Source organism: Heterodontus francisci, chromosome 32, assembly GCF_036365525.1.
Source record: "Heterodontus francisci isolate sHetFra1 chromosome 32, sHetFra1.hap1, whole genome shotgun sequence".
Lineage (NCBI taxonomy): Eukaryota > Metazoa > Chordata > Chondrichthyes > Heterodontiformes > Heterodontidae > Heterodontus > Heterodontus francisci.
Window position 1 is genome coordinate 17510013 of NC_090402.1, and position 20742 is coordinate 17530754.

The window sequence follows — 20742 nt, forward strand, 5'->3', positions numbered from 1 at the left end:
AAAATGAATAATATAAATATTTTCTATTCCCATTGTTGCAAGATTGATCTTATAACCTACGATTAACTAGTAGCAATCATAGAGTCATTAAGGCACAGAAGGAGGCCATTCAGCCTATTGAGTTAATGTCGGCTCTCTGCAGAGCAAACCAATCAGTTGCATTTCCTCACTCTAACTCTGTAGCCCTGCAATTTTATTTCCTTCAAGTGCCCATCCAATTTCCTTTTGCAATCATTCATCGTCTCCATTTTCAACACCATCGCAGGTAGCAAGATCCAGGTCATTAATACTCAAAGCGCAAAAATGTTCTTCCTCACATTTGCCCTGCATCTCTTGCCCAAAACCATAAATCTGTGTTCCCTAGTTATTGTACCATCATCTAATGGGAACAGCTTTTCTTTGTTTACCTTATCTAAATCCATCAGAATCTTGTACACTTCTATCAAATCTCCCCTCAATCTCCTTTGCTCCAAAGATCACAACCCCAACTTCTCCAACCCTAACCTTGTGGCTAAAATCCCTCATCCCTGGAACCATTCTGGTAAATTTCCTCTCAGAATCGTTACAGTGCGGAAGGAGGCCACTCGGCCCATCGTGTCCGTACTGGATTTTTTCTCTTTTTTTTAACTAAAAAACAAAGACGTTCATTTACTTCCATAAATTAGCAATGTATTTACATTCATGAGACTAGCGTTAAAAGAAGATATTCACAATATTTAAAATACTGCACTTCCCAACTTGGCACCACACTGATGGAAAAAAAGAGAATGGACTCCGCTTCCCAGTTTCTTGTTGCCCGGGAGGCCGGAGACAGGATTCTCTCTACCACAGCCAGGCCAGGCCTGAGTCAGGCCCCTCTCTCTCCCCAGGCCAGGCCGGAAACAGGACTCTCTCTACCCCAACCAGACCAGGCTGGAGTCAGGCTCCTCTCTCCCCCCCAGGCTAGGCCAGAGTCAGGTCCCTCTTCCCCCCACCCCGCACCCCCCCCCCCCAGGCCAGAGACAGGACTCTCTTTACCCACCCCCCAGACCAGGCCCGTCAGGCCCCTCTCCTCCCACCCCTCCAGGCCTGAGTCAGGCCCCTCTCTACCCTGGCCAGGCCTGAGACAGGACTCTTTTGCACCCTGTCAAGGACCTGCACAGCCTTCCTAAATTGTAGTGACCAGAACTGGACACAATACTCTAGTTGTGGCCTAACCAGAGCTTTCTAAATGTTCAGTATAACTTCCCTGCATTTGCACTCAGTACCTCTAATTATGAAGCCCAAGATCCCTTATGCTTTGATAACTACTCTCTCACTATGTCCTGCTATCTTTGCACATGAACCTCCAAGTTCCTCTGTTCCGACACACTCTCTAGAACTGTGCCATTTAGACGATATTGCCTCTCCCTATTCCTTCTGCCAAAATGCATTACCTCACACATCTCTGTATTAAATTCCATCTGCTGTTTGTCTGCCAATTCTGCTAGCCTATCTGTGTCCGCTTGGAATTGATTGGTTTCATCCTCACTGTCTGCCTCACCTCCAAGTTTGGTATCATTGGCAAATTTTGAAATTTTACTCTGCAGTCCAATATTCAAGTAATTTATACATATCAAAGCAAGCAATGGTCCTAGCAATGAACCTTGAAGAACACCACTGTCTACCATCCTCCAGTCTGAAAAACAGCCACTTATCACGACTCACTGTTTTCTGTCCTTAAGCCAATTTTTTCATCCCATTTGACAGTGACCCAAAGTCAAATACAAAAATTCCAGGGGGTTGGATTTGATGCATTGTGCAGTGGAGCTCTAAGCAAAATAAAGTGGTAAGAAATTTGAAAAATATTGCGTAAGTCAGAAATAATAACACTTTTTTTTTGTCTTTAATGTCAGCTAAAATATCTGAAGATGCTGAATACACTGAAGTTAGATTTACAGAATCACCATATACAATTAACTTGGTAGCAACTCCACTCTTCATAAAACCCAAACTTCCTTACTACATCATAGTAAGTAACAGGTGTTACACTGTACCATGAATGAACCTTCTTTAATGGTGGATTTTGTTTGCTTTTCAACATTCCTATATATACAATATTGCTATTAATATCAACACCAGTCAGTCATCACTGTCCATCTGGAGCAATTCGTTTGGAAACATCAATCTCAAATAGGCTCGGACAGACAAAGAACTGAAAGAATCTAGCGGGCCTGTCTTCTTGATTCTACAAAATTTCCAACACTGGGCTGGATTTTGTTGTCCCACCGCCTGGAGCGGCAGTGGGTGCAGAAAATGCCAGCTGTCCCGTGCAGGACCCACACCGCCGTGATTCTGCGGCAGGCAGCCACTTAGCATATTCACGGTGGCTGCTTCCCCCAATCACATGGTGGGGACGACATTGGCGATGCCGTTCACAGCATCACCTGGTGCAGGAGCAGGTACTGGTGCCATTTTTAAAAGGCTGCCAGCCCTGCCGACAGTTCAAAAGAATGCAGGGTTGACCCCTTCCCTATATAAATAGTGCAGAGTTGACCCTTTCCCCACCTCGGTGGCGCCAGTTTTCCCTGGATAGGAAAGTGAAGGCTCGTGAGTGCGGCACGTCATACTGAAGAACGGGAACTGAAGGTAAGATCACTGCGGGTTACGTTTAAATTAATGCAAACATCTAACTATCTTATGGAAAGCAGGGTCCAGTTGCAGAGCAGCGGAGGGGCCGCCACAGAGCTTCCATGCCACTGGGAAGATCGGGTCTGGCAATCCTGGCATCGAGTTCCATGGCGGCCGCTGCCACACCAATTCTCTGGCCACAGCTGCCACACAACCCAACGTTGGGCTGGGAACAGAATCCAGCCATATAACACAAATATTTGTAAAAACTTGACTTTGTTATTGTCACTAAAACAGGAACTATCTCTCATTCATAATCAAGAAGCTGGGCGAAATTCAACCCTAAATGTAACATTCTCCTCTCCTTTGCCCAGAATGACTGTAGTGCTTTAATATGCTCTTACATTTTTATTGACCATTAATGTAAAAGCAAGCCAATGTAACCAATTTGTGGGAGCAAGTTACCTGAAATAATGCATACCATAAGGCCGATTGTCGATATTGTGCTTTGCTGGGAGCATGAAATTGGGCAGGCAGGCCTGATGCATGCAGCACCATACTGCCAACTCAATAGGATAAGAGGGTTTTTTGTGTTTGAGATCATGCTCACAGATTCTGTGGGCTTCATTATAACCCTGAAACATGTTGTAAATTAATGAATGGAACCCATACCAAATTCCTCATCTTTTCTGCTAATAGAACTCTACATGCGCTGATCATCCATTTGAAATGGACACTTTGTGGTTTCCATATTATTCAATTGGAAGTGTTTTAAAGGAGGATGGTCCTGAGTGCAACAACAATTGACACCTTGCAGCAACTGTACCCTGGAGATGGTTATGTTTTTATTAGGTTTTTCTGACTCAGCTATCTCAGTCTCCCACAAGATTAGCTGAAGTGACAAATTAAATCTTGTAACTGCTAAATCTGCCACTGTCCCTGAGGTAACAGTGAAATAGCAACATTCAGCGTGACCTTTTCAAGCTACTCACATCTAGACTGTCAGCCTTGGCATGGCACCTGAAGTTCTGCTCTGCATGAGATTTTTTTATTTATATATATTAACTTGACAGATCATTAGACTTTGGTTTCCAATAACGGTAATTCTAACAAATAAGAACAGCAATTGCTCTTTTTGAGAAGATGAGCGAGAAAAAAAAATGAAATAAAATTCAGACAGAAAGAAACAGTACTGAAAGTAAATGAAATAGACAGGTAATGATGTGAAGCCAGATTCTGTACCATTATCTTCACAGTAGCATTCACCAGAGAGTATGTCTGAAGGCACTGGAATGAGTTACTGTCACTTGGGTAGCTGTTTGTCTGCACCACCTGGGTGTTAAGCATCACCTGGGTAGAAATGAGAAAAGAAAACCTGGTGGGGAGAATCGCAGTCTGGACTGACTTCTGTGGCGAGGTGGGTCTCCTGGCGCCGGGCTGAGAGGCGAGGGGAATCCTGCCTTAGCCATTTGGAGCCCCCCTGTGCGACTCTATGGCACACGGCCACTTAACAACCCGGCACTGGGATCCCTGTCCCTTTAAAGATAGGGATGCCTCCTCCCAAAAGCTGCTGGTTGATCACAGGGCGGGCAGTTCAGTGGTATCAACAGCGTTACCGCCAGCGGTGGCCACTGCTGCTGCTGCACCAGGGATGGGACCCAGGCCCAGCGTTGGAGACCGGGACCTGAAGTAAGTGAGCAGGGTCGCTGGGGCCAGTCAGGCAGGCCCTTGCAATGGTGAAGGGGGGGAGAGGGTGGGCATTGAGTACAGCGGGAGGGGAGCCAGGGAGGTGGGTTGTTTGCTGGCGGGGGCCCTCCATGGGCCACAGATTGTCCATGGAGGAGGCCCCCATCCAAGCCAGAAGGGAGGTCACCTGATTTTACTGGGCAACCTCCCTGCATGCGGAGGTCCCTTGCCACTGGAATGCCAGCGGTGGAGGGGGGTGGGGGGGGGAGGGGAGAGAAAGAGACCCTTAAGTGGCAGTTATGGGCTTCTTAAGGGCCTCAAATGGCCTCTGGGCAGGAAGGCTGTCTTCAACCTATCCCACCCCGACTAAATTGCAGTGCGATGGGAAGGCAACGGGCCCTCCGCCACCCGCCTCCCCCACCACCCCAACCCCCCACTTCCAATCGCAATTCTATGGGCCTCCTCACCTCCAAGCCCATCTCTGGGGGCACCCGTAAAATTCAGCCCTCTGAGTCACCTAATTTCCATTCCTATCAATAGGCTGAATCTTGTGGTCCCGCCACTAGGAGTGGCAGTGGGCGTAACAAATGGCAAGCAACATGCACGGGCCGCACGCCGCCATGCCACCGCGAGCTTGAGCCGGCAGCACAGCAGGGCGGCCACCCCTCCAATCACATGGCGGGGGCAGCCTCGGCAGCATCATGAACACTGTCAACTGTCACTGTGGCAGCTGCTGGCGCCATTTTAAAAGGGCTGTCAGCCCTGCAAAGAAACTACAGAGTTGCCCCCCTCCCCGCCCCCAAGTTCACTACCAATGCAGAGTTGACCCAGTCCCCTCCAACTGCACTATGTGCAGAGTTCACCCCTTCCCCCACCACTACACAACAAATGCAGAGTTCCCCCTTCCTCTCGGTGGCGTCAACTTTTCCTGGACGGGAAGGTGAAGGCGCTTGAATGCCGCATGTTGCGCTGAGGATCCGGAACTGCAGGTAAGATTGCTCTGGTTTTTATTTTAATTCATGCAGACAGGTATTTAAATGTGTAAAGTTGGGTCCCGTCGCAGAGTGGCAGAGGGCCAGCCACAGAGCTTCCCTACCACTGGGAAGATTGGGCCTGGCAATCCCGGCATCCAGTTCCGTGGCAGACCACTACCACTCCAATCATTCGGCCCCCATCCGCCACAGAACCCGAAGTCAGGAGGAGAACAACATTCCAGCCACTGTGTGGTTCCTACTTGACACCTACTTGTAGTAGCATAGTTGAGTTAAAGAAGTCATATGTGGGTTGGTCATTCTTTGGTGCACTGTTTGCTTCATACCATCAATTTGCTTCATACCAGTATTAAAGGGGTAAAACTTTATTCACCCCAAACAGCATAATTATATGCACTTTTCAATGCGAATATCCTGGAATTGCTTAATATATTCCACTAACGTAGTTCCAAGGCTGATAATCCTAAACATGCTAGTATTACATTCAGAAGTATGCTGTTACTCTCCATTGTCACATTACTACAGGGATTCAATATATAAATGACTAGATCTTATGTCATCTCATCTTAACTTCTTTAACAGGTCCAAGTAAAAGACATTTTGGGACAACCAGTAGGAGATATCACAGTTACATTGTCTGCAGAAGCAGTTTTTGAAGGTGGCACAAGGAGGGAACTGATTGCAGAAGATTTGCATGGAGGAAGGCAGACCAGAAGAGACGATGGAACAGTAATGTTCAGTGTCAATGCTCCAGCTGATATTCAAGAGTTAGAATTTAAGGTTAGTGGACAAAGGCAGCAGATCCCAGTCATGACAGATCAGCATATTTCACAGTCTGTGTTATGGCAATTAGATTAACAAAGATGATCTGACACATTCTCAGCAATGCTGAAAGCACTTTTTTTTAACCCGGAAGAAAGAATAACTTTCTAATACATAGGTTATCACAATCATTGACATTTTTAATTGTAACATTCTTTGTTTATTTTATGATTAATGCTGTAGAATTAGCAACAGCAAGAAGTAGATCATGAAAAAAATAATTAAAATTGTGATTTAAAGCAACTGACCTTTGACCTAGTGAGCATATTTATCCTGTCATATTTTGAATATTCCTGCGCACCATATTTAAAAAAAAATTTTAATCCCTCCATTTTGGTCCTCAGATCATTTGGTTCTCAACTCATTGTATAAGAAGGTGATTGCCAATGGTACTGTTCAGCAAATCAGAATGTGGTTTATGAGAGAAATTTGGGATAACCTTGTGTTTGATTCCTCAGTGATTGATTGCTCTGTGTTGTGTTTGTAAGACTGCCCACTCTGCTGTCAGTCAATCCTGAGGGGGCATGGTTCCAAAAATGAAACTAAGACAGATCCGGGCAGCCATCTGAATAAAGCCTACACACACAGAAATTGTGAATCTAGTTTTTTCATGCTTGGGGTATGAAACATAAACCTGCCTTCATATTTTTATTTCATCCATACAGAAATAGCACTAGCCTTTGTCTTGCATTCTGTTTCCTGGAACAGACCTGATTGAAATCTTATTATGGAGGATTGCAGCAATGCACTCATGTCCTGCCATTCTATAGCACAGTGCTTGGAGCACCAGCACATTGCCTCCAATGGCTGTCCTTTGCATCTTATTCACCTGTCCATGTACTATCTGACACCAGCACCAAGTAACAAAAGTTGATCAGCAAAACTGACTTTGATTTGAAACTCAGCTATACCCAAAGATAGTGTCACCTTGCCAACACAACTTGGTTACATAACTTGGTTAGAATTTCAAAACTGTCAGATGATGAGAGCCAAAAATCCAGCTATCTATAGTACTTTGATTCAAATCCAAAAGATTGTTTTTGCTGTGGTTAGGGAAATGTTTTATAAACATGGTTTGGAATCTAGGACGTAACTTTAAAGCTTGGATGTATTGCAACACTGAGTAAAAGAGCTCGGAAATGGTTTTAGTTTTCTGCATCATTCTAAATAAAAACCTGGTATGAAATACTTTTAGTTTTTATAAAAATTCGAGAGATGTGTAGAGTTAAAACAGTGACCACAGATTGTAATTTTATACAGTAGATTTTCTTTTTTAAATTGCCTTTAATCCAACACATTATCATGATTCCATAATCAGTATTGCATTACATATCATTTCTTGCCAAAATGATCAAACAAATTATTTATCCTTCTAAGTAAATATTCCAGATGGTCTATCCTTGCAGTGTGGAATAAAGTGTTAATACATGTGTCTGTTGCTGATGTTACTTTCACAATGAATTTCTAATCTTGATCTTGTGGAATGGAACTGCATAGAAACTAAATGCATTTTTACAGAGTGAAAGAGTTGAAATCTGAAGTCAAGTAACTCATGTGGTCCTTGAGTGCTTCCTGGTGATTGATGACAAAGCAATTTTGGCAGACACCTTGGGCTGAATTTTACAAGTGTGCCACAGTTTGCGACAGCGCACTCTGATGATGGCATGCATCCCGTGCGGATGCACCGTCCCTGAGCCCCTGCGATATTTAAATAGAGGGGGCGGAATGGCCGCCCCCGATGACGTAGAGGTGGCGGCCACTGTGTCCCTGGCAAGGGTGTCCGGCGCCACAGCACTGGCGCCGGCACCATTTTTAAAGGACTTCAAGTCCTCCCTCCCCATCTCAGAACTCCGAAGGCGCACGAGTTACGTCCTGCACCCATAATATCGGCATGAGTTGGCCACTGGGACCAGGTAGGTTCTTCTGCATTTAAAAAAAAATTAATTTTAATATTTAAATGAAGGCCCTGCCTTCTTGGTATCGAGGGGTCAGATAGTGGGTCGCTCCAGCAAATTTTTTACGGGACCCCCCACCACGACCCCGAAGTCGAGGGGCTAGTATAATTCAACCCCTTGGAATATGGTCTCAGAAAATCTAGAGGAGGAAATATTTGTTTTTTAAAATGGTGTATTTTTGGTTTTTTTGAAGTGGTGGTGACTCCATCTGCAAGAGACAGTGATAGATATATAGATCCGTAGATCTTGATATTCAATTTACATTTTTCAATTTTCTATGTCCATTTTAAATAAGTAATTTTACATTCTATACGATGTTGACAAAAATAGAATGCTCAATGCAAAGCTGAAATATAGGCCTAGATTTTAGCTGATTGTGGAATTCCAATATAGTTTTCCACCTGCCATGGCAGAATGAGTGCTGGCTGATTTTAACATCTGAGTCTTATTTGAATCCTGCCCATCAACTTCCCACTTGTTCCAGGCAGGAATCAGCAGCAGAAAATTGCATGACCCAGACGCTGCCTGCTAACACAAGGTAAGTGACAGGATGTGATTTCTGGAGGTAGCTTACGGTCATCCCGAGTCCGAGAAAGGAGGAATTCAAGGTGGGGAAAGCCTAATCTTTCCATGTGGGCCCAGAGGAGCACTCCTCCTCTTGTCTCTAAAAAGGAAAGAAAAGCACTTACCTTAGTTGACCTCATCTGTTGTTGATCCCTTTCTATCCTGGCTTCCCCGCACAGGCCTGAGTTAAAATTGTTTCCCAATGGTGTCACACTTACATAAAGATGGACTCCATCAGCTTTGGGCAGGCGTTCTTTGCACCTGCTCAGGAGAGCAGGTTAAAATTGTGTCTAGCGGGATTCAGGTGACTCTAGGGTGGATAAGCAACTTAACATTTTAACAGTCTACCTGCCCTGTTTCTGCCATGTGGGTGGGGTTAAAGTTGCCTTCATTTCATACGTCATATACTCCAAAATTTTCTCCTGAGTATGTTCAATGTACGTAGTAGGTTCTGTTGTACAAAAAGTTGCTTATTGCTGGAATTGCATGTAAATGGAATTGTGTTATCATGCTGAGTTGGTAGCTAACTGGGGCTTGGTAAAGATTTTTGTAAGTCAGGTTTGCTTATAATCTAAATGGATTTCGCTGCAACTTTTTTTTAGATTAAAACTGCTCTCGATGAGGAACGCCCCATCTCCAAGACATACACAGCAAAAGCTTATCAGTCTGTCTCCAAAAGCTACCTGTACATTACTTGGACAGCAGCCTTCCAGAAATTCCGTGTAGGGAATTATCTTAACGTTGACCTTGTTGCAAGTAGTCCCTACTTGAATAAAATAAAACACTTCCACTATCAGGTAAACATGATTTATTACAGTCTTGATAGTGATGTATAATAGGGATTTCCTTGAAAAGCACTTACTTCGTAAGTCTTGGAAAATTTGACATCTGTTTATTGATCTAAAAAGTAGTCTTAAAACTTTGAGTATATACATTTCCTTTCCATCTCACTTCAGATGTTAGTCTCATTTCAGATACCACATACTGAAAATTTCATTATCACATTTTTAAAAATGTTTAAATAAACAAAACAGTCAATTTGCAATTTATAGAAATGTTTTGCCAGCAAACACAATACCAGAGCCATGCAAGCTCTTAATTAACCTGCCCACAAACAAAGCCAGGGCTCTGTTCTCCAGCCTGAATAGCAATTCACCTTTATAGCTCAGTGCTTTTGACCTGGTCCCAAAATTGATGAGCACTTTACAAAATGTAGTTCTGCCACCAAGCAACAATTACATTCTGTGACCTGAGCCTATATTTACTTAACAACAATGAGAATTTATTTCCTTAAAGGAACACAACTCCACTAATAGTAGAATAATGCAATGTATATTACATGATATAAATCTTTTGTCCTATAAAGCAATACATAATCCAACTTACCATTAACAATGACATATATTTAAAATAGTATATAAGTGTGTGTAGATTCCATACTCCAGATGTCACATCCCAAAATTTGCCCTTTGTTACAAATGCAGGATAATCTAAAATGTTGGATGATTCTAAACTGTAACCTGAAACTGACAAGTGGATTCCAATCTACAAAGTTACTTAACAAAACAATATTTAAGCTTTTAGAGTACCCAACACAGTTAGAGCAATTAGATATTCTGGACTTAAAGGCCATATTAAACACACATCTACCTTAGTAGTAGGATACATTATGTACTATGACAGCATTTATCCAATTTGCCATGAGCAGCAACACAGGAGACCCATTGATCATAGACAAAAAATGGTATATCTAACTTCTGTCTGTCACACGTGGACGTCACACCCGTCCATATGCAAATTTATGTGTCACTGTCAACTGGATGTTGAGTTAAACAGGTCACAGTGCCACTGTTGCATCATTTCTCAGGCAACAGTAAAGGGCCTTTTTTGGAGGTGGTACTGTCGTCAGATACAATATCTAATATGTCACTTAGACCAAGAGTCAGGGAAGGTCCTTCCAATGCAAGTATGTACATGTGATAGCACAAAACAAGTTATAGAGGCTCTTATGTGTAGCTGCTGAAGAGCACTCCTCTATAATAGCCATGTATTTCCTACTTATTGATACGAGACATTTTATATGGCAGGAATCTTCTCTGCTGTAAAAAATAGTTTCACTGTGGCAAAATGGTGCATTCCCAATACTGCCATCCATGCTTGAATGAAAGCAGAAGTTCAGAACAGAGGAAGAAAAGACAATTAAGTGGCAGAATAAAACATCCTAAACAAAAATTTGATTGTCTCAGATTTAGTCTCAACTTTATTTCATACTTACATTGGATTAAAGATCTGTATTCTGATTATATCAAAGGTTTTCAACATCTCTGTTATTGTAGCATCAATTATTTTGCAGCAGATTCTGTGCTGTGAATTTCTATTTTTGTCATAACCCAGGTTGTATCAAAAGGAAAAATTGTTTCATTTGAGACACAAGACCGTCCACTTGGTAACCAGATTTTCAGTCTGAACATTCCCATTACTGCAGAAATGATTCCTTCTGCACGCTTGATTGCATATTATGTGGTAACTGGAGAAAACAATGCTGAACTGGTTGTTGATTCTGTGTGGTTTGAAGTGGAAGAGAAGTGTGCAAACAATCAACAGGTGGGTACTAAATAAGTGTCCAGTCAAGGTAGCTTGGACTCCATTTAAGCTATGAGAAGTTTTGCACCCAGTTGAGGATACTGCATAAGACTCCATTTGGATGACATGTCCTTCCTGGAAAGATGGCCCAACCAGTCCTCATTCAATACTACCCTTCTCTTCATGGCTTAACTTGCTCTCACCTTGAACAACTTTTCCTTTAACTCCACTCACTTACTCCAGATAAGGGCATTGCTATGGGCACCAGCATAGTTCCTAGCTATTTTTTTGTATATGTTTAACACTGTTGTTCCAGTCCTACTCAGGCCCCCTTCCTATTTTCATTATATTGACAACTGTGTAAATACTACTTCTGGCTCTCACCCTGATCATGAGACTTTTGTTCACATTTCTACCAATCTCTACAATCAACAGTAGCTTAGGAAAGGTTTACTAACACACCCCACATCTCCAGCAGCATCTTTCATTTTCAAAGCAATCGTTTTGCTACATGAGCCATGCTTATCATGAAAAGTGGAGGTACAGATGCTTTCTCACATTTTCCAAGGTAAAATGTTCCTCTGTCTTGGAGGGTTTCATCTGATGGCTAACTGACAACTGATTAAATTGATAACAACCCAGACTATTCAGGCAGTCTTAGTGCTCAAAGTGGAGCTCTGAAATCGAGGAGTGAATATGTTTCAGTATATACTGTATTTATACATTACAGAATATTTTTAAAGAGCGGCACAGTGGCGCAGTGGTTAGCACCGCAGCCTCACAGCTCCAGCGACCCGGGTTCAATTCCGGGTACTGCCTGTGTGGAGTTTGCAAGTTCTCCCTGTGTCTGCGTGGGTTTCCTCCGGGTGCTCCGGTTTCCTCCCACATGCCAAAGACTTGTAGGTTGATAGGTAAATTGGCCATTAGAAATTGCCCCTAGTATAGGTAGGTGGTAGGGATAATATAGGGACAGGTGGGGATGTGGTAGGAATATGGAATTAGTATAGGAATAGTGTAAACGGGTGGTTGATGGTCAGCACAGACTCGGTGGGCCGAAGGGCCTGTTTCACTGCTGTATCTCTAAACTAAACTAAACTAAAAGCTCAATCCATAAATTTAATGGAAACCTTTTCCAAATGAATGGTTGGTTGAATATGTTCTGTTTTATATTTACAGATTCTACTGAGTACAAATTCTGATGTATACAAGCCAGGAGAACAAATGACTTTAAGAATTACTGCTGAACCAAACTCACTTGTTGCATTATCTTCCATTGATACTGCAGTCTATGCAATAAGAACAGGAAACAAGATAACAATTGAAAAAGTTAAGTAGATTTTTTCATCTTATTAAGTACCATTTTGTACCAAATAATTTATATATAAACTCTAGTTTGTCTTCGCGGAATTGTTTCTGATACTGGTCAAAACAAATTTATGACACAATGTCATGTAGAATGCTTAAAAGTTTATAATACAAGAAATAATTAATGAATATATTTGCATTGTTTAGTAATTGGGTAGATTTTACAGCCACCCCGATGTCAGGGGTTGTGGCAGGGGTGGGGTGCGTAAAATGCCCCCGGGAGAAGCCCACCACGGGCCTCAATGCTGGGAACGCTCTGCCTGACATTGCTGGTGGCGGCGAGGCCTCGTGGTGGTCACCCCACCACTCAGTGACGGGACTAAAATTTACAAAGGCAAATTTATTTGAATAAATGAATTAATGACTTACCCGCTCCTGCTATCTGTTCCGTGGCGATATTGGTGCCAGTGGCCGGCACTCTCGTGCCTTCAGATACCCGGTCGGTGGGAAGGGGGGAACAGGTAAGTATTTCAGTGCTGGGGGGGGGTCAAACTAATCTGATTGGTGTAGGGGATGGTGGGAAGGGGTGAAGTTAAAAGTTTGTGAACTTTGGGGGGAGGGCGGTCAGGTACACAAGGTAAGTATTTTGTGGGGGGTGATGGCAAGGAATGAGTGTATGGTTATTGGGGGGGGGGGTGGGAGAGGGGCTAGAAACATTTATTTGATGTTTTAAAATAAATTTTAATGCAATATCTCTTTAAAAATTTAAATTGTAATCTAAGGCTCGAAGCCCTTTAAAAGTGGTATCGGCGCCTGTGCAGTGGCGCCTGATGCCATTGCCAGGGATGGACCACTTGCTCCCTCCATGTCATCGGGGGAGGGGGGAGTCGATCCCCCCACCCCGCCCATTTAAATGAGATGCCGTGCCAAATATCGTGGCAGCTCCACCCTTGTGCAGACTGACATTTTTGAAGCTTGCAAATGAAATTGGTAACATTTAATCTGGGGCGGGAAGGCCTGTGAATGGGGCCTCATTATTAAGGGTTTCATCCCACCACCGCCGCAATTAGTCGTTCAGCGGCCGCCCTGTAGTCACATGGGAAGCACGGTACAAAAAACTCTGTGGGCTGCTTCCTGGTGCCAGGGCAAGGTCCCTTGTTAAAAGGCACTTAGTGCCTGAATAAGAGACCCGGCATTGGGAAGTTGGGGTGGCTCATTGAGAGCCATCCCCCTGCCTTTGCTAGTGACCCCCTTACACCCACCCTCCCCCATGACACCCATTCCCAGGAGACCCTCCCACCTCATCCTGCTTGTGTCCTGGGTCCAGTGCCACTCCCGGACCTCAGATAGTTGCTCCACCAGCAGCAGCCACCGCCTCTGTGGTGGCACTGCTCAGTGAAAAAGCTGCCAGCCTCTGATTGGCCGGCAGCTCTCCAAGGTGGGACTTACGGCATCGGGGTCCTTGGAAGGCCTGCTGCTGTCCACCGAAGTGCCTGATTGGCAATAGATTCAGCGGGCCTTCCGGATAAAAGGTGATGCAGCGTTCTCGGTGTCATTTTCTCCGCACATCAAGACCCCTGTCGCCAGCATAAAATCCCAGCCTGGCTGGAATTTTACCAAATTTTACCAGGTCTTCGGGCATGTGATGGGAAACAGAATGCTGGCAAAATGGTGCAGGAAGGCGTCGGGGTGTGTGCCCAACTTCTTCCCGCTGCCATGCCATTTTACCAGTGACAGATTCGCCACCCGCCCAGAGCTCAATTGAGTCACTTAAGTGGCCAATTAAGGGCCACTTCCCGACTCTGCGGGCATTTTGCCTGCATCGGGAGGGCCCGCCACCCAGTGGGGAGACCATCCAGTGAAACCAGCAGGCTCCGGCGGGGGGTGAGGGGGGATCCTCCTTTTTAGGCATTCCAAGGCCCATGGAGGGGCTCTCTGCAGCAAAGTCTGCCCCCGTGACAAGGGTGCTACCTGCCCTCACCGGCCACTCTCGATTGCAGGGCTTGCCTGCCTGGGGCTGCTCAGCTGCTGATTGGACTGGCAACTCTTGGGGGTAGGCCACCATCCTTAATTGGGATGGCATTGGGGTTGGCCACTGCCAGAAATATGCCTCCATGGGTCCAGCTGCTGGATGAACAGAGGTGACCTCCTACTTTCATAACTGTCAGGGGCTATGAATCCTGCAGTGAGTAACTCACCTCCTGACTCCCCAAAGCCTGTCCACCATCTACAAGGCACAAGTCAGGAGTATGATGGAATACTGTCCACTTGCCTGGATGAATGCAGCTCCAACCACACTCAAGAAGCTCAACACTATCCAGGACAAAGCAGCCCACTTGATTGGCACCCCATCCACAAATATTTACTCCCTCCACCACCGACGCACACTGCCAGCAGTGTGTACCATCTACAAGATACACTGCAGCAATGCACTCAGGCTCCTTGGACAGCACCTTCCAAACCCACGACCTCTACCACCTAGAAGGACAAGTGAAGCAGTTGCATGGGAACACCACCACCTGCAAGTTTCCTTCCAAGCCACACACCATCCTGACTTGGAACTATATTGTCATTCCTTCACTGTCGCTGGGACAAAATCCTGGAACTCCCTTCCTAACAGCACTGTGGGTGTACCTACCCCACATGGACTGCAGCGGTTCAAGAAGGCAGCTCATCACCACCTTCTCAAGGGTAATTAGGGATGGGCAATAATTGCTGGCCTTGTCAGTGTCCCCCATATCCCACGAACGAATAAAAAAAAACTAGGACCTGAACTGCAGTGGAAAGATTCAACCCACAGAGTCTTAAGTAGGGAATTCAGAGGTTGGAGCCTAGGCTGAAGGCAGAGTGTTGGATGAAATTCAGTTTAGGGAGGGAGGTGTATGGGAGGCCAGCCAGGAGAGCATTAGAATAATCAACATGCAGAAGACAGTCTATTTCTGCATTTGTGTACTGTACAAGAAAATTAACATTTATATTAAGTAACTGCTGTCATTCTTCACCCAGGTACTTCTTGATGTTGAAAAGCACGATCTTGGATGTGGTGCTGGAGCAGGGAGAAATAATGCTGATGTATTCAAGAGAGCTGGACTGATGTTTTTGACCAATGCCAATGCTAAAGCTTTGCCAGTTACCGGTAACTAAACAATAGAATAAATATATTATAATTAAACTATGCAACTCGATGTACAGATGTTCAAGGGGAAGGGTATTGTCTCATGATTCAAAATGTTATATACCTTGGAATTGTTGGAAGAAAGCGTTACTGGATGGTCATCAGGAATAGGAACCCTGGCCAGTTTTCCCCTCTCAAGCTCAGCAGTGAATGTGGTTGTGCGACCCTTCTCCCACCTGCTTGAGATTGGCTGGCTCAGCACAGAGTAGTGAATTTCCTGGATATAAGAAGGAAAGAACTTATATTTCTAGGGCAGAATTTAATGCAGCCATTTAAAGCAGGAATGGTGACGTGGGGGAACGGAGAATTGCATCGGAACTGTCCGCCTGAAAATCCGGCGTTGTGACTCCAGTTATAGAACATAGAACATAGAACATTACAGCGCAGTACAGGCCCTTCAGCCCTCGATGTTGCGCCGACCTGTGAAACCATCTGACCTACACTATTCCATTTTCATCCATATGTCTATCCAATGACCACTTAAATGCCCTTAAAGTTGGCGAGTCTACTACTGTTGCAGGCAGGGCGTTCCACGCCCCTACTACTCTCTGTGTAAAGAAACTACCTCTGACATCTGTCCTATATCTATCACCCCTCAACTTAAAGCTATGTCCCCTCGTGTTTGCCATCACCATCCGAGGAAAAAGGCTCTCACTATCCATCCTGTCCAGCCCTCTGATTATCTTATATGTCTCTATTAAGTCACCTCTTCTCCTCCTTCTCTCTAACGAAAACAACCTCAAGTCCCTCAGCCTTTCCTCGTAAGACCTTCCCTCCATACCAGGCAACATCCTAGTAAATCTCCTCTGCACCTTTTCCAAAGCTTCCACATCCTTCCTATAATGCGGTGACCAGAACTGCACGCAATACTCCAGGTGCGGCCACACCAGAGTTCTGTACAGCTGCAGCATGACCTCGTGGCTCCTAAACTCGATCCCCCTACTAATAAAAGCTAACACACCATATGCCTTCTTAACAGCTCTATTAACCTGGGTGGCAACTTTCAGGGATTTATGTACCTGGACACCAAGATCTCTCTGCTCATCTACACTACCAAGAATCTTCCCATTAGCCCAGTATTCTGCAATCCTGTTACTCCTTCCAAAGTGAATCACCTCACACTTTTCCGCATTAAACTCCATTTGCCATCTCTCAGCCCAGCTCTGCAGCCTATCTATGTCCCTCTGTAACCTACAACATCCTTCGGCACTATCCACAACTCCACCGACCTTCGTGTATTCCGCAAATTTACTAACCCACCCTTCTACACCCTCATCCAGGTCATTTATAAAAATGACAAACAGCAGTGGCCCCAAAACAGATCCTTGCGGTACACCACTAGAAACTATACTCCAGGATGAACATTTACCATCAACCACCACCCTCTGTCTTCTTTCAGCTAGCCAATTTCTGATCCAAAGCACTAATTCACCTTCAATCCCATACTTCTGTATTTTCTGCAATAGCCTACCGTGGGGAACTTTATCAAACGCCTTACTGAAATCCATATAGACCATATCCACGGCTTTACCCTCATCCACCTGTTTGGTCACCTTGTCAAAAAACTCAATAAGGTTTGTGAGGCACGACCTACCCTTCACAAAACTGTGCTGACTATCTCTAATGAACTTATTCTTTTCAAGATGATTATAAATCCTATCTCTTATAACCTTTTCCAACATTTTACCCACAACCGAAGTAAGGCTCACAGGTCTATAATTACCAGGGCTGTCTCTACTCCCCTTCTTGAACAAGGGGACAACATTTGCTATCCTCCAGTCTTCCTGCACTATTCCTGTCGACAATGACGACATATGGATTTTGTCAGTGGCGGGAAAGCACCAAGGCGACATTGCCACCCCGGCGCTTTGGGAGGCTATTTTAAATTGTAGAGCAGTTTTTAATGTATTTACATCTAATTATCCTCAGTTTAATGGCTGGCTTTTAATTTAGTGGACGATGAATGGCACTCACATGCCTGTGGGTTCACAGCCATCAAAACCTGGCGGCAACAAGAGGAAAGGCTTTGTTGCTGCGACAGGGAGGCAGCCCTAAGCATTGTTGCATAGGGGAAGAACAGAGATTCAGAGGCTGTTGTTGGACTGTGTTGCTGTGTGCTCTGCAAGGGGTTTCAGTGTCTTGGGGGCTCTGCAAGGGGATTTGCAGTCTCGGAGACTTAGCAAGGGTTTTGGGCTCTCAGGTTCAGCAAGAGGATTTGGAATCTCGGGAGCTCTGCAAGGGGTTTCAGTGTCTTGGGGGCTCTGCAAGGGGATTTGCAGTCTCGGAGACTTAGCAAGGGTTTTGGGCTCTCAGGTTCAGCAAGAGGATTTGGAATCTCGGGAGCTCTGCAAGGGGTTTGTGTGGGTTTGGGGGACCTGGATTAGGTTATCAAACTGCTGTGTGAGATGTTTGGTCGCTCTTTCTGCTGGAAGAAAGGGTCGACTATCAGCAAGGGTGGGCACTGAGGCCCACCAGGGACTCCACTGGGAGAATTGGAAAAAGTTCAGCTGCCAAGGCAAGGTCAACTCTGCATCAACAGCAATCTGCAGGTCCACTGGTCATCTGGCATGGGTCTCATACACCCTGTAATTTTGCATCCCCATGGTGTGATGCAGCGCCTCCAATGGAAGGAGGGCCAAGAGGCAGCTGCGCCTGACCATGAAGCCCCACAAAGAGAGCAACAGCAGCTGGCCGTGCCAAGTAGGGCCCACCTATGCCAGAGAGTGTACCGGACTCGGATCAGCTATCTCCAAATCTCCCAGCTCCATTGTCAATGAAGACTGCGGTTCTGCAGGGAGGCTGTCACCGACTTATGTGCTCTGCTGCAGGACTAGTTACGACTTATGGGATTTGGGACTCACCCCACGCTAGTGGCCCTGAAGATCACCATGGCGCTAAACGTCTACGCATCTGGATCTTTCCTGGGATCCACCGGGGACATATGTGGGTTCTCCAAGCCTGCAGCCCACCACTACATAGAGGAAGTGACCAATGTCCTGTTCAAGAGGGCCGGCAACTATGTGCATTACCGGACTGACCTTGACAGTCAGGCTGAGAGGGCCATTGTGTTTGAGACCACCACTGGATTTCCCCGGGTGCAAGGTCTGATAGATTACAAACATGTGACCAGCCAGCTGCATTCATTAAATAGGAAGGGCTTCCATTCAATCAATGTTCAACTGGCCTGCGACCCTGAAAGCGTTTCCTGCATGCTCCTGTGTACACACTCCCTGGGAAGCAACGACAAAGTCTACATACTTCGACAGAGCCAGGTCCCACAGCTTTTCAGGCATCCCTGCTCACCTTCAGGGATGGATTCTTGGGGTCATGGGGTACCCCATTAAGATTTGACTTCTTACGCCTGTGAGTAGCCCGTGCAATGGACGAGAGGTATAAAAATTGCCACAGCTCCACTTGAGTGATTGTTGAGCAGGCCATTGGGCTACTGAAAATAGGATTCTGCTGCCTTGATTGATCTGGTGGAGTCCTGCAGTATGCCCCAGCGAGGGTCTCACATATCATGGTGGTCTGCTATGCTCTGCACAATCTAGCACTACAGAGGGGGGAGGCCTTTCCTGACAGAGATACTTGAGCGACACTTCTCCACTGATGAGGAGGACGCAGAGGAGAGAGAGGAGCAAGCAGCACTGGATGGTGAAGACCTTGAGCCAGAGGCCAGGGAGATGGGCCAAGGAGGCAAGAGACAACTTCATAATCATCCGCTTCCAGCCACCCTGACGTCTACTCTCAGAGAATCCAATAAAGACTCACCTAAATGCACGTAGTCCGTCGTCTCCTTTCCATTTGTGTTCCCTGACTTGCGACCAGCTGCAATCCGCGCTAGTACACATGGAAGAGCATATGTTAATGAGGTCTGAGGTGACATTTGCATTCCACTAAGGGGGGAAGGGGGACGTCAGCATCATAATTAAGGCAGAATGGAAAATGGCTTTCAGACAAAGATCACTTATGACATGAACAAAAAACTTTTAATTATTCAATACATGTAATATTTCCTACACCCGTGAATCCCCAAGTGTGGCTAGGTGGTTTTCTTAATATTTTGTGAGTGCTCCTGCATGGTGTGATCCCAGTGACAGCAGTTGGGCTGGAGGCAGGCTGCTGATCAGGCTGCCCCTTAGCCTGTGATGACTTTGGCGGGCCTGGAAGGCCCTCGCTGCCCGTGGGTTTCCTGCACCGGTGCAGGACTCTCCTCAAGCGTCACAGCTGCTGGAGCAGTGCTCACTGGCGGAGGGGCTGAGGAGCCAGTGCCCAGACTTGGATCATCTTGAGGGGAGCTCCAGATGAGGAGGGCAGCCTCCCTTTCTCCCTTTCAAGGCTCACTTGAATCTTCCTGCTCACCAGAGAAGGACAAGAAGTGGGAGAGGTCCCCAGGTGCACAGTCCTTCTCTTGCCTTGTGACTGCTGCATTGAGCTCATGGCTAAGGCGATGGTGTGCAGGTCCGCGTGCATCTGTGGGATCTGGCTGTCCATGTGGGTCTCCAACCTCTCAATGGAGGAAGCTATGTGCTCACATGCCTGAGATATGGCAGCACTCATGTCATGGATGAACTCCTCCATTGTCCACTCATGGTTGTGCGTGTCCTCTGGCATCTCTGCCAGATGTTGTCTTAACTCTCTCTCTGTAGCTCCAGCATGCACTGTGCTGTCCACAATAGAGGCTTGTCATCACCCTGGGGCTTAGCATGGGCCTGGCCACCCCACAGTCCTCTGACTGTCAGAGGCCTCAGCTGTCTCAGTTTCAGCCAGCTGCTCGGGTGAGTGTGCAGTGCTCTCACCAGCCTGTGACCCTGATTCTAAAGCTGAGCGGTTACCACCTTAAAAGCAGACCACCTTAAGTGCTGTAAGTGAAGGTCACCTGAGGAAGAGATGTCGTGTCACGCATGACTAATTAGTTGCGGGTATAGCTCGACAGTGAGATGTGTTTAGATGTGGCTCATGCAGTAACTGTATATATATGTTCTTGTTAAGTTACAATAAAAACCCACATTTTCTTTGGCTATTACCTGTAGTCCTGTGAGTCTTACAATTTTTCACATATCAAAGGAAC

At 45.6% G+C, this 20742-nt stretch overlaps 1 protein-coding gene across 2 annotated transcripts in view; it reads left to right on the plus strand.

The window, feature by feature from the left end:
• Positions 1-20742, plus strand: part of c5 (complement component 5) — a 141806-nt gene that overhangs the window by 30963 nt on the left and 90101 nt on the right. For both annotated transcript variants that reach the window (XR_010968995.1, XM_068012360.1), the window contains exons 10-15: positions 1875-1990; positions 5850-6047; positions 9211-9405; positions 11003-11212; positions 12368-12517; positions 15503-15632. Coding sequence is in view for 1 of the 2 variants with exons in the window: in XM_068012360.1 (XP_067868461.1) it covers positions 1875-1990; positions 5850-6047; positions 9211-9405; positions 11003-11212; positions 12368-12517; positions 15503-15632 (999 nt within the window). In the remaining variant the exon portion in view is untranslated. The remainder of the gene's footprint in view (positions 1-1874; positions 1991-5849; positions 6048-9210; positions 9406-11002; positions 11213-12367; positions 12518-15502; positions 15633-20742) is intronic.